General features: G+C 38.5%; 1 protein-coding gene across 8 annotated transcripts in view; it reads left to right on the forward strand.

The window, feature by feature from the left end:
• The window catches only part of GRIK1 (glutamate ionotropic receptor kainate type subunit 1), a 419,685-nt gene that overhangs the window by 301,007 nt on the left and 104,420 nt on the right, over positions 1 to 14,258 (forward strand). For all 8 annotated transcript variants that reach the window (XM_029214401.1, XM_029214404.1, XM_029214399.1 and 5 more), the window contains one exon: positions 3,189 to 3,332. In XM_029214401.1, coding sequence (XP_029070234.1) covers positions 3,189 to 3,332 — 144 coding nt within the window. The remainder of the gene's footprint in view (positions 1 to 3,188; positions 3,333 to 14,258) is intronic.

Genomic DNA, 14,258 nt, shown 5'->3' on the forward strand with positions numbered 1-14,258 from the left:
TCACAAAGGACCGAGTCCAGAAGAAACCATGCATGAGCTTCTAGTGGTCCTCTCCCAGGACAGTTGCATTGACAGTGCTTTATTCTCACAGCAAAGATGTGTGACAACATTATGAAGTGTTGCCAACAGGGAAGCTCATCTGAGCCTTGGTGTCCAGGGATTTTATGTGTGTGTGGGGGGGTGGTCAGTCACATAGGCATAGAGCACCTACACAGCTGACTTTAGTTGGTCTCCAGCCACTCCAGTGGTCAAACTGATATGGCATGGTCCAGAGCCCCAAGTGAACAAAAACAGGCATTCACCATAAATCACACTGTTAGCATAAACTATTTGCATTACCCAAGACCCCAGGGATACAACGATACTCTGATCAGGCAGGATATTTTAAGGAGGTAATCTCCCAGAAGCCAGTCAAAGGCTAATCCTTTCTTCGGAATGTGCAGAGATTGAGCATCCTGAGCCCTCTGAGTTAATCCTTTATTGCACATCATTGTAATAACCAAAACATTGTGCATTGGCAAGAAGCCCACTTTCAATATGCCTGTTTCATGATACATGTTGTTGCAAAAAGCTTCTCTTACAGGCGTTGAGCACTGTGGTCTCTTCCAGGCTTTAGATGCAAATAAAATGTGAACACAAACATATTTGAAACACACGCCAGTTTTCTTTTTCTTTTTTACATTTACCTAAAATGACTTCAGAGTTGCTGTTTGGTAAGCAGGCCTCCAGCATAAAACTGAAAAGGGGAGGAAATTCAGTGGTAGTTCATTTGTGCTATAAAATACTTAAATATCTCCTCAATTTAAGAAAACACTTTATGACAAGGGGAAGCATAGTTTAAGAATAAGTGTTTTTTTTCCTTGAATTTGGAAAGCACTGGTCAGGTCTATAGTTTTGAATCTTGTTATTACCTGGCCCAGTGTAGAGACAACCTTGACAAAGAAAGTTAAAATCCTAGTCTCTACGTTAAGTTTATGAAAAAGTTAGATCATTGGAATTCCTCTCCTCACACTTCTCTATCAAATCAATCAGCCAGTTAGTGAATATATATACCAAAGTGTTTCAAAAAGGCATATTGCACTGCTAAAAAGGTCCAGGTCCCCATAGCATAGTGGTTAAGGGCATGAGCTCTGAAATCTAAACTTTCATCCTGAGATGGAATCTTCATTCCTTGCTTTACTGGCTACATATCTTTAGGCAAGTTATTAAAGTTGTTTCCTATATCTCCAAGCCTCAATTTCTCTGTCTGTAAAATGGGGACAATACCTACCTCCAAGGTTTAACTTCAGTAATTAAAGGAGACAACTTGTAAAATGCTTATAGTGCCTGGCATGTAGTTAATCATCAATGGATATTGACCACTGTTGACTTATTATTATAATCATTAAATCATCAGACAAATAGTTGGTTTAGAAGCAGTTCAGCTTTGTGGTTGAGAGCATAAACTCTAACACCAACTTCCTGCATTTGAATCTTGGCTTTCCCACCACTAGTTTGGGGGCAACATTTAACCTTGTCAATTCTTCATCCGTAAAGGAGTAAAAGTCATGGTGAAGATTAAATGTTTTCAAAATATTTGAAATAGCACCTGACATATGAGTGCTCAATAAATGCCAGCTATTATGATAGATTACATTTTTAACAGTCTCATTCTGTCAATAGATTAGCCTTAGACTAGTCACTTAATTTCCCTTTCTGATCTATAAAATGGATTATATCAGTCTTGAACTGACATGACCAGAATATTTTTAAGCTTTAACAATTATCACCATCACAGCTTCTATATATCACTCATATTAAGTATGAGTGAAGCAATTATTCTTAGAAATACATCATAAAACCTTGGGATTATACAGTTTTCACAAAAGCGTATTTTATTTTAAGCATGAAATAATATTAATTCCTTCAGCAAACATTTATTAAACAACTTTTATGTGCCAAGAACTGTGCTAGCCACTAAACAATGAAGTTGAGCACTTTTATCAAGAAAGAGATGTAAAAACAATAAGTATAGTATATGGAAAATGCAGTGATAGAGATTGAACAGGATAATAAGTATTCAAAGTAGAGATATTCTCTGGACTCAAAGATTAATAGAATGCAAGATGTAGTTCCCCTTATTTTCTCTTTCTACCTCCATCAAGACATGTTCAATAAATGATGAATAAATATATGTTGAATAAATCAACTGATTTTGGAAAACTGCATGATAGTCTTCATTATAAGACCTAGATTCTTGGTTTAACTACCCAATTACTGGCTATATGTATGACCTTACACAAATCAATATACTGTCTGGAGGTCAATTTCCTACATAATAAATAGTTTAATCCATCTCTTCTGCTTATTTTGTGGGGTTGTTGAGAATTTCAAATGAGCTAATATATTTGAAGTTGCTATGAAAATCCTCAAGTAAAATATGAAGGTATCATAAGATTTTATCCTTAAAGAAAACCACAGGGCAGTATATTTTATAAAATGCTGAGAGCATTATGTGAAATTTTGCAAATGAGAGAAATTTCATGAGGAGTTGAAGAATACGTCCAGCTCCCCAAAGGAATGACTACTTATAATCTCTATCGGGAAAGTAAGTGCTAACAAGAGTACATATTTTCTGAGGAAGTTCCACATGTCTGTTCTTCAGAAGGTCTCTTCAAATCTGCCATTGAATTTCACTCTATGACTACAACCTTCTTGACTCTGGTAAATGGAAGTGTCCTAACATGAGTATCCTTATCTGAAAATCACATGTTAATTTTACTCACAGCACTTTCTTTCTACCAAATATAAACAAGTAAATAGACTGATAGATAGGTAAACACTGAGAAACAGAATCCAATATTGAACCTCTAACTCAATGTAGTTGATCTTAACATTGGGCTTACCATTAGACACTCCAAAAATATTTGTTCCCTGAGTCAAGTCTTTTGTGGCTGATCCAAGTTCCATTTCTTTTTTCTTTTTAAGAACTTAAAACAAAGCAGAGCCATGACTACAATTTTTTCTGGCATATCAGGTATTATTTTAGAGAAAAATAGTTATTGGAGAATGACAGGTGTTCAACTGGAGAATAAATGGCTGCTGAGTTCAGAAAAATAGAAGATAAGGAAGCAGGCAGGGTGATTACGCAGGTAAAGGAAGCTAAGCAAAGGTGGAATTGAAGATGTGGTGTGTGTCTTCCTCCACAGACTGAAGCGGCTCTGATGTATGATGCTGTGTACATGGTGGCCATTGCCTCCCACCGGGCTTCCCAGCTGACTGTCAGCTCCCTGCAGTGCCATCGACACAAGCCATGGCGCCTTGGACCCAGATTTATGAACCTGATCAAAGAGGCAAGTGATGCTTGTTCACAGTTCAGTTCTTCCTTTGGCTTAGTGCTTCTGGACTTGTCCAAGTGGTGAGGTCCTTGCCGTTTGGCTCTGTTGGCATGATGTCTATATGAGATGAGAAGGCATCATCAACCATTCTTCTGGGGATTCACTGTTAAAAGTTTGTCTAGAAAACTGTCAGGAACTTTCCAGTGTGATGCCGAGAAGCTTTAAAAAGCTACCAGATCATAACATTCACCATCCTTCATTTCAACTATAACCCCAGCTGCTGCTGGCCCTCCACACATGTTCAAAATAGCTCGCAGGTGCTTATTCTATGGCCTGTTGAGTCAAGGGGTAGGTTGGCCCATCTCTGAAGAGTACCAGAGATAATTCCCATGTTGTCAGCCTCTAGTGCCTCTAGTCCTAGTGGTTACCTAAGTCTTGGGTTCTACAGGACTGAACAAAAGGACCTCTTTGTTCTAACGATATACTAATTATTTCGCCATTTGTCAGCTAACTGGAAAAGTCTGATACCTTTCAAAACCTACCACATGTACTAAAAGATTTTCAAGAGTACAGTGTTTGGGAAAGAAAAGAATTCTCACTGCTATTTCAGGGCAATAGCCCTGAAATCTTGGGCACCCATTCCTTTCCTCTAAGGCTAGTTGACTTCCCTTCACCAGACCCTGTTCTAAGATCCTGAGATGCCTTATAGACATGTATTCATGATTATCTTTGACCCCAACACACATTTCAGAGTGTGTCTGGACTTGACAAGATGAAATAAGGTACTTGGGGGCAGCTGGGCCTGACTGAGGATACACCATACGCTGTGATGCTGTTCTAATGCTTTCTCTGTGGGATGCAGAGATTTACCTCTCAGGTGAAGAGTATCTTTATTCCTTTCTGTACTGGAGTAGGATGGGGTGAGACAAAGCCATAAAAGAGGAGAGTGGCAGGGAACATAGTGCAAGAGAAGAATGCCCAGCCAAGAGCAAGGGAGAAATCTAAAGAAAGATACCTACTTAGGTCTTTATCTCTGCTAGTCTCTTCAACACCTACAGACCCCTCTTCAGGCTCTTCAATCTACTTCCTCATTGAAGGCTGGCTCTGATCCATAAGGGTCAGGACCAGAGAGACAGGCAGTATGAAGGTTAATACTACCCAGGCTCCAAACCAAGGTTATTTACAAGGCTGGGACTGAAGTATGGCTAACAGCAAAGAAGTGCCTTGGGCACACAATTTAAGGAGGCACTTACTCTCAAGCTTGAACCCTGCACTTCCAAGAGACTGAGAGAGAGTGCTTCCTTAAATTATGTGCCCTGGGTCCCTCTCTTACCTCATCCTATTCCTGGCGTGGTTATTTGGGTTTAAATTCCAGCTCCACCAACACTTATGAGCAATGTAACCTGGATAAGTTACTTAAACTCCTTGTGTCTCAGTTTTCTCACCTGTAAAATGGGAATAAAATCTTCTATCTCACAGCATTATTGTGAGGATAAAGAGTAAAGTTAATACTTGTGAAGAACAGTGCAGCAACACAGTAAGAATCTGAAACATTAGCTATTCTCTTACCATTGGAATGGACCACTCATAACAGCTCTTGTTCAGTTCTACTGAGGATGATGCCAGGAATTTAAAACTGGCAACAGAAACAACAACAGAGAAATCACAAATAGGCATAAAATGACCCGTTCGGACAGCTACATACATCTGACATACTGTGCCTAATAGGAAAACATCACACAGCCTCTCCTCTCCCTGCAGCGATCATAGTTATGTCCTGAATCGCCATCCTGATCACCTTGATCTTTAACAAGAAAACAGCTGGATTCCTTTTATCTCATACCAGTGCAAGGAGAGGCATGAGACAACATGAAAGCTTGGGATCAAACACTCTGGAACACGCTAAGCACCTTTTTTCTTGTACTTAAGTTGCATAAGAAGGTGAAATTACCAAGTGATCTTTAGATACATTTAAAGAAATAATGAGCTCTAAGATGAGGGACCACATTGAAAGCAAGAAAGCATTTGACATTCAGTTACTCCAAAGAACAAATTCCCCATTCTCAGGCTCCACAGCTGGAGGTAGAAGGGGAGATGCATTAGAAACCTTGTGTTCATCTTTTCTTTTGTCTCCTGAGTCACGATGCCTTATACTGCCTTTGGCAGGGTGTAGGCATCTGCAGAGAAAATGGGAAAGCTGGTTAACCAGGAGTAATGCCCCAGCCTGTTGAAAGACTGGCACTGAGGGAATTCTGAGACAAACTAAAACATGCAGAAGTGAGAAAATGCAGATATTTCTTTCAGTGAGTACCTAATACAACAAAACTTTGCAGCTATCAGGTTTTATTAGGAAACATGAAATAAAGCACTTGGTCCTAAAACTTCCCCTGGTCCTTTCTTTTAGTAACTATCATTTTCTAAATGATTTCCAAAACTATAATCAGAAATAATGTAAATAGGCAAGTCAGCAGATTGAATTTATGGGGTGAAGATCAAATTCGTCACAGGAGGTAAGATTGAATTTACGGGGTGAAGATCAAATTCGTCACAGGAGGTAAACTTCCCGAGCAGAGAGGTATTTGTGTGTGTACTAACCCCTGATAATTCCACACATCATTTAGAATCAGTAAGCCTTTCAGAAAGATCTCTCAGGCTATCTACTTTTCAGTGTTTTTAGGCTGACCAGAAAGAGAGAAAGACTTAAAGAATATTTCAAACATGATAGGGTGTGTTATAGTGTTATCTCTCTGGGCATTTGCTAAGCAAATACATATTAAGAAATTATAAATTCCCATTCAACAAGAATTACTGGGACTCCATTATATAAGTAATATTAACTTGGTGCTCTAGGGGATATTTCCCCAAAATTACAAGATGTGGTTTCTGCTGTCTACTAATATAAATTCTATGTAGTGGAGGAATAGCAGGCTTCATCTGAAGGTTTCATTTGAACCCACACTCTTCAGCAGGATATGCAAGGCCCCTAGTGATCTGTTTCCTGACCTCCTGTGCCATCTCTCTCATCTCCTGCCTCAATCCCAGCACTTGCTGAACCTATTGTGGCTCCCTGAACTTGTCATATGCTCCTTCCAAATTCTCTTGCCTCTGATTGAAGTGCCTCCCCTGGGTCATCCTTTATGACCCAATTCAAGCACTAGCCCCCGTCTGCTGGCCCTGACTCACAAATTCAGGCTCCTCTCCTTTATTACGTCTGTTGTTAGACCATGGTATTTGATTGCATGTCTGTCTCCAAGCTGTGCTTTTCTAGTCTCGATTCCCTAGTCCTTGCACAATGCTGAAGGTAGAATGAGCACCCGATAAATAGATGCCAAACAAGTAGATGAATGGATAAGTGAATGAGTGAACAGCAAAGGAACTGAAGAACATATACAATCTGTGAGCAAGTATTATCGCTCAAACTCCCCGTATATGAATATCATATTCAGACACAATTCAATAAGGCAGAAACCAGGGCTGGGCTAGACTCGTCTACTGGTGTCCTAGGTTCTAGTGGGAGAGTAAGGCATAGACCAGCCTATGTAACTGTGAACTGAGAGTGTAGACCCTGAGATTTAATCAGTTTGCTCTCTGTGTAAACCTAGTCATTTAGCCTCTTTTTTTTTCTCAGTTCCCTCTTCCATAAATTGGGGATAAAATACCTACTTCACATGTCTGTAAGGATTACATTTAATATATGTACAGCCTAGCAAAATGTCTGGCTTACAGTGATTGCTCAAGAAAGGGTAGCTACCATTAAATGGAAGGTCCTTGTTAAAATGTGTATCATACAAGGCGGTGGTCAGGAAGAAATGAGGCAACACGTATAAAACTTTAAGTGTACTGCCTAGCATATGTAAGCACTGCATTCTTGCTGTTGTTATTTGGCAGCATCACTGTTATTATTGAGCCTAAGATGAAGTAGCAGCGCTTATAAAAAGAAGGACAGGACCTGGCAGTGGAAAATCAGTCGTTCAATGGAGACAGTCATGCAGCATACAAGCAGCCAAATGCAGTGATGCCAGGGATGGAGGGAGCTTTCAATCATCAAACACACACGACTGTTCAGGAGGGACCCAAAGACATTAGGTAACAATCAGCCATGCTGAGGTAATAGAAAACCCTGGCAAACCACATCTCAGGTCAGTCCGGGAAATGATAGCTGAATGTGGGGTGAAGAAGCTGAAACACTTCCTGTTTGTAGCCAGAGTTACTCTGGACCCAGAGTAAGTTCAAGCTGGCCGTGGGGAAATCAGTGGGAATAGCTGGCAAAGGAGCAAAAAGCACATCAGAGCATCTGGGAGGAAGAGAGTCTGAAATTACAGGTGTTGGGAAGAGCAGTAAACGGTGGGTATGGCTAAATGAATCAGATTTTAGGTTAAATCAGTGGTTCTTAACTATTTTCTGGGTTACAGACCCTATATTAAAACTGATTTAAACCATGTACCTGTTATTCCCACAAAAAGATTTGTTTGCAATCTCAGGGGCCTTACAAACATGCTGGTCTCCTTGAAACTCACGTTATACGCACACAATGGAATATTACTCAGCCACATAAGAGAATGAAATAATGCCGTTTGCAGCAATTTGGATGGATCTAGAGGTTATCATACTGAGTAAATCAGAAAGAGAAAGACAAATACTGTATGATATCACTTATACGTGGAATCTAAAATATGACACAAATAAACATATCTGTGAAACAGAAACAGACTGACAAATACAGAGAACAGACTTGTGGTTGCCAAGGGGGAGAAGAGTGGGAGAGTGAAGGATCGGAAGTTTAGGATTAGCAGATGCAAACTATTACATATGGGATGGATAAGCAACAAGGTCCTACTGTATAGCAACAGGGAACTATATTCAATATCCTGTGATAAACCGTAATGGAAAAGAATATGAAAAATATATGAAATATATATATGTATAACTGAATCACTTTGCTGTACAACAGAAATTAACACAACATTGTAAGTCAACTATACGTCAGTGAAATGAAAAAAAAAGTGTCTGAACTGAGTATTTAAGGCAGAATTTGGTTGAAAGCATGTTCCGGTATGATGACCAGCAAAAATATAAATGAAACATAAGGAGTTCTGTTGGGATCAGATGGAGTGGTCCCACGTGGAAGTGGCGAGAAATGAGTTTACATAAATATGGAAAGATAATTGGTTTCTACCTGAGAAATTCTGCTGAGAATTTCTAATTTTATTGATGACTGATAAAGAAGTCACTGTTCTTCAGGCAGAAACAAAATGATATTTTAGACAGTTTATATTGGTAGCTATGTGTAAGTTTGATTGAAACAGAAAAACCCACAATGATTATTGAGGAATTGTGGACATCTTTGTTCAGAAGTAATCATCACTCATAAAGAGCTAAAAGGGAAAAAAATGTTCAAGAGAAATAAACAAATGTTTCTTGAATTAGCCCTAATTTCTCTCCAAAATTTAGACCAAAATGAACTTAGGTCTAAATTCATTCATTTACTTCCCTGTTGGAAAAACCCATCTGGATGTCCTGCTGCCACCCACATATCAACAAATTCCCAAATAGAACCCATCGGTTTTATCTGTTAAAATTATTATCACTACTGTAGGCCAAATGTCAATGAATGATGATGTAACCAGTATATCAAACAAACACAACTAGTGGGACAACAAACAGTTTATTTTGTTCCTACTGCCCATTTAAAATTATTTAGTGAAAATTGCATAGAGACTATGATTTTTTGTTTACTAAGGTAATGGCAGTCCTAGAGGTTCTTTAAGTTGAACTTCAACTTATGAATTAGACTATCTAGTTTAAGACATTAATCAAAAGTGCAACTTGATATAACATCATACTTCTCCTCTCCCTGAGCTCTGCTGGAAGACTCTAGGGAAATGGAGGGATGGTGGGCTCTCCTCTTTCTCCTTTCCTTGCTGACTTCCTCACCACACCCTTAGCTACTGGACCTCCTACCAGGCTCAAAAAGTGTTAGGACAACGGTCCCCAACCTTTTTGGCACCAGGGACTGGTTTGGAAGACAATTTTTCCACAGATGGTGGCGGAGGTGGATGGTTCAGGCAGTAATGCCAGTGATGGGGAGCGGCAGATGAAGCCTCGATCACTCACCCTCCGCTCACCTCCTGCTGTGTGGCCCAGTTCCTAACAGGCCACAGACCTGTCTGCGGCCTGGGGGTTAAGGACGCCTGTGTTAGGACACTTCCTGCTTGGCTGGGCTGCTCAGTACTCTCTAAGCTTAGCAGGAAATTCCTACAGTAAGCGGGTGCCCCCGTTAGCCTGGTAGATTTTTAAAGCTTAGAGTTCCTATTGGGCAGGCTCTCCTGATGCTTCTTTGACTCAGAGCAGTGGATCCCTGTTTCAGATGGAAGGGTATGGAGAGTTCTCAGCCCCTTGAAATCCAGTAGTACACCTCTTGCTCTTTCTGCTGAAGTCTCCTCACCCTTCTAGACAGTCCTATTGACTATAACCCAAGCCTATCCCACCCAGGTACCATGGATACAAATCTGGTCCACAGGAAATACCTACTCATTCCTTCCATGGTAATTCAGGGAATACCTCTAATTGCAATGCAGCAGACTTCTGCTTGGCCCATCATTTCAACTGGTCAACTCTATGTAGACTTCTTTTGTCACTTGGGAGTCACACCATATCCACCTCCACTTTCTCATGTTTGCGTCAGTCATTGATCTTCTGCATCTCCAACTGTAGCCCACCTATTTCAGATTTCTCCAAATGGCCCCCTGGAAGCTCCATTCACCAAGAATGGAATTAGAAAACAGTATCCTAAAGGCAGAGGGGTGTGAACTCACAGAGAGGCAACAGCTCTGTCCGGAGAAATCTCTTCAGCAACCACCTCTACCACACATGTGACCCTTTGTATAAATCCTTGATCTAGAACAGTCTCTGAGGGGGCTTCCTCTGTACGTATGTATAGGAAACTTGGGAGTGTCTAACAACCTACTCTAGTATCCTGATATCCATCATCTGGGCACCTGACTTGACACATCACAGTAAGATAGGACATATCACTCAAACCAGACCTCTACAAGTTTGTCTAAATTTCTTCATCCAACTCAGCACACTCATTGCCTTAAGTCCCATTAGACTTTCTATCCTAAATATTTTTTAACAAACTTCCTTGCCCACTGCCCTCATCATTTCTTCCCTGGACCATTAAAATAGCCTCTAACTAGGCCCCATATCTTGACTGTCAGCCCTTCTACAACTGTCGTCACCATATAAGCAAAGTGATGTACAAGAGTGCATAGTAGGTATTCTACCCTCTAGAAACACAAACTTGCTTATAGTTTCCTGCATTCACCATGCTTTTCTCATACAGTAAAGACAGGTGAGTTTCTCTTTTCCTGGCAAAACTGACCTCACAACACCACTTTTGTCATACTCCTTTCAGTCTGAAAAGCACTGCCTCCCATTTTTCATGTAGCTGACTCTCTCTCAGAGTTAATTCTCCTAGTCCAGTAAGCCTCTCTCTAACCTTTATTTGGGAATGGATTCTCCACTGGACTTCATAGCTCCTGTACATCTCTATGTTAGCATTTCACATGCTTCATTCAGACACTGTAAGATCTTTCCCTTGGACAAGGACAAAATCAATTTATCTTTGTGTCCTCACTTTCCTGTGCAGTACATGGCAGGCATTTAAAAGATGCTTGTTGAACTGAACCCAGGAAGCTAAAATCTAGCAAACTCTTATTAAATTTCACTGAGCTGATACTTGATTTTAAACCATGTAAGTAGCTCCTAATTGATCTGGTCCAAAATAAATTTCCTACATAAGAGTGAAACATTATTTACAAATGCCAAAGTATATGGTATATCACTGAGAACTATATAAAATATGGACAGCTTTCTGCCACTGTTTGGTTATGAAAATGTAATTTATTGATTTATTTTGATGGAATGAAGATTAGCAATTTGAATACATAAACAAAATATTCAAATTCAGGCTTTTAAAAATCAAAGAGTAAAAGTTAAAATTCTCCACTGAGGCACCTATATTTGCTTTGATATTTATTTGGACTTTTACTTAGTATGTCAGTATTGAGAAGATTTTGTGGGGTTTTTTTAATGGGATCCAGGTGAAAAAAATGTCCCTAGAGAAACATAAGCTTTGTCATGATTTTATCCTGCTGTGGCTCCAGTAACACTTCCCGTTATGCATACAATTTGATTTTGATTGCCAGGACAGACTGCCCCTTGGATTAATTAGATGACATTGGATCTGGCAGCAAACTCAGTCAAATTTCCACTCTTCAGAAAAAGTCCCATTTGTATTTTCCATTCCACACCTATTGAAAATTACCTGCATTCTGACTCCTAGCTTGCACTGTGTACATGAAACCCATTCATCCCAGCATTCTCTCATATTTAGGACATTTAGACCTAAAGGAAGAGAGAATTCTTCAGGTCCTTGCTTCACTTCCCTGTACAACTCTGGACAAAGAAATGACATCCATTCCTAAATGTTCGAAGTTTACAATTTTAACCAATTATATGCGTTGTCTCATTTATAACTAAGGTGCTAAGATACCTGCCCCTGAAATATTCAGTCAGTAGCTAGGTGAAAAATTACCTGTCAGAAATGTTGAAAGGGGATGTCAGCATAAAATGGGAGGTCTGCCAAGTTCTCCTTAGTTTATATGATTCTAAATAACATTTTTATTTATGAGATAGCATTCAAAGACTCATGTCAGTTATCATCTTCCTTCCATTCAGCTACTAATGTCCTGGCTCTGCAAGGTTGATTGAAGGACTTGCTTTCTATACTACAGTCTGTTATGTAGGTGTATACATGTGAATATGTACACAGGCACACATGTGTTTAATTTATTTAAATAAATGCCACTTTATAGATACATATGTGCATATGTATACATATATGTATATTGTGTGTGCACATACATATATGTGCATGTATGCACACATTCATACACATGTGTGTATATGCCTATACATATATATGCATGTATACATATCCACACAAACATAGAGAGAGATATGGGGATGTGTGGGTGTGTACATTTTTGTATGGATATATATAAATTTTTTGTGTGTGTGCCTACATATATTGTGTGCATATACATTTCATTCATCAATTTTCTTTTCCAGTTAATCTTACTTAACTTTTGGAATATATCTAAGTTGATGCATCTTTATTATTTATCCAGTTCATTCATTTTTGTTGAAATCTAATATTCCATCATTCATTCATTCAGCAAATATCTCCTAAATACTCAATATGTTGCAGCCACTATTCTAGACACCAAGAATGCAATGGTAAGCAAAACAAAGCCCTTGCTCTCATGAAACTGATACTCTAGTGGGGGAATCAGACATATATAAAAGGCAATATTGTACTTCAGATGATGAAAAGGATTATCAGAAAAGCAAAGCTCAGGAGAGGTAAGCTGTGCAGGAGGAGTCCTTGAAGACAGAAATGGGCATTACTGTGTTATATAGGGTAGTTAGAAAATACTTCACAAAAAACGTGAAACTTGAGTAAAGTCCTAAAAGAAAAGAGAGAGCAGGACATGTAAATATTAAGAGAGTAAAGGATCCAAGCAGAACAACTCATGTATTAAATATACTTCAGGGTACTTATCCATTTCCCCACGAATGGATATTTTGGCTGTCTGCTTTTCTTTTACACACCCAAACAATGCTGTGATGAACATCTAAGTAATAGCCTCTATGCACAAATGCAAGATTTGCTCTAGAGCAGTACTGTTCAGTAGAAGTACTATGTGAGTCACATAGATTTTCTAGTAACTACATTAAAAACTTAAAATAAACAGGTGCAATTAATTTTAATAATGCATTTTATCTAACCCAATATATACAAAATATTATTACTTCAACATGTAATCAATATAAAAATTGCGATTTTACTTTTTTCATAAGTCTTTTAAATTCAGTTTGCATTTTAAACTTATTGTCCTCAATTTATACTAGCCACATTTCAAGTCCTCAATAAACTTGGTGACTAAATAAATAAATGTTTACATAATACAATATCCCACCCAATCAGGGTAACTAGGGAAAGATGTGAATTCAACCCATGTGGAATTCACATTTTTGTCTTCATAGACAAAGAACATATTGATTAGCTATAATAAGTATATATCCAACAAAGACAAAATTTGATTAACGTGACCAAAGTAATATAAGTAATTCAAGACAGAATGATTTGATTTCCAGATTAAATTGATCACATAATCTAGATAATTAGACAAGTGCCTTATTCCCACCCACTTCACACTCCCTGGGTCTCAGATTTGTATTCCTGCCCATTTAGTTGATTTGCAAGTACAGAAGCTAATTCATTCTATTTTGGAAAACATGCCATCACACAAGCCAATGCCAAAGCAAACTAGTTTATGATAAAAGAAAAGGCAGGTGCACATTCTAAGATAAATCCTTAGGAAATAAAAAAAAAGTTTACCCAGAGTTCATGGCAAAGATATAAAGTCAGCAGATTTAAAGTTGGAAATCAAATATTGGCAAGAAAAACCACTATATTTTTAAATTATGCAGTGATCCATGTAAGCTGTTATTGCAAGATAATGGGTTATAAACAATACACATAATAGTTAAAATAATTATATATTGAACAGATGAGAATTTGATAAATGCATCATTTCAGTTCCTGAAATAGCTGACATCCAAAGAAGTTATGTGGTCTAAAGATTATGTTTATCATTTCTTCCTTTGCTTAATGTTTATTTTCATTACCACTATTATGTATACTTCAGATTTTGTTTTAAATAGCTTTTCTGAGAACTGGATTAAAATTGTGGATGACTGGACAGAGATCACATTGCTTAGATAGAGGATGAATTTCAGATATTTGTCATTATGTTATATACTCCAGGGACCTGAGTAAGACAATAATTGTACAGTTAGTCCATCAGGGCT

Source organism: Monodon monoceros, unplaced genomic scaffold (genome assembly GCF_005190385.1).
Source record: "Monodon monoceros isolate NGI ecotype Baffin Bay Population unplaced genomic scaffold, NGI_Narwhal_1 Super_Scaffold_11, whole genome shotgun sequence".
Lineage (NCBI taxonomy): Eukaryota > Metazoa > Chordata > Mammalia > Artiodactyla > Monodontidae > Monodon > Monodon monoceros.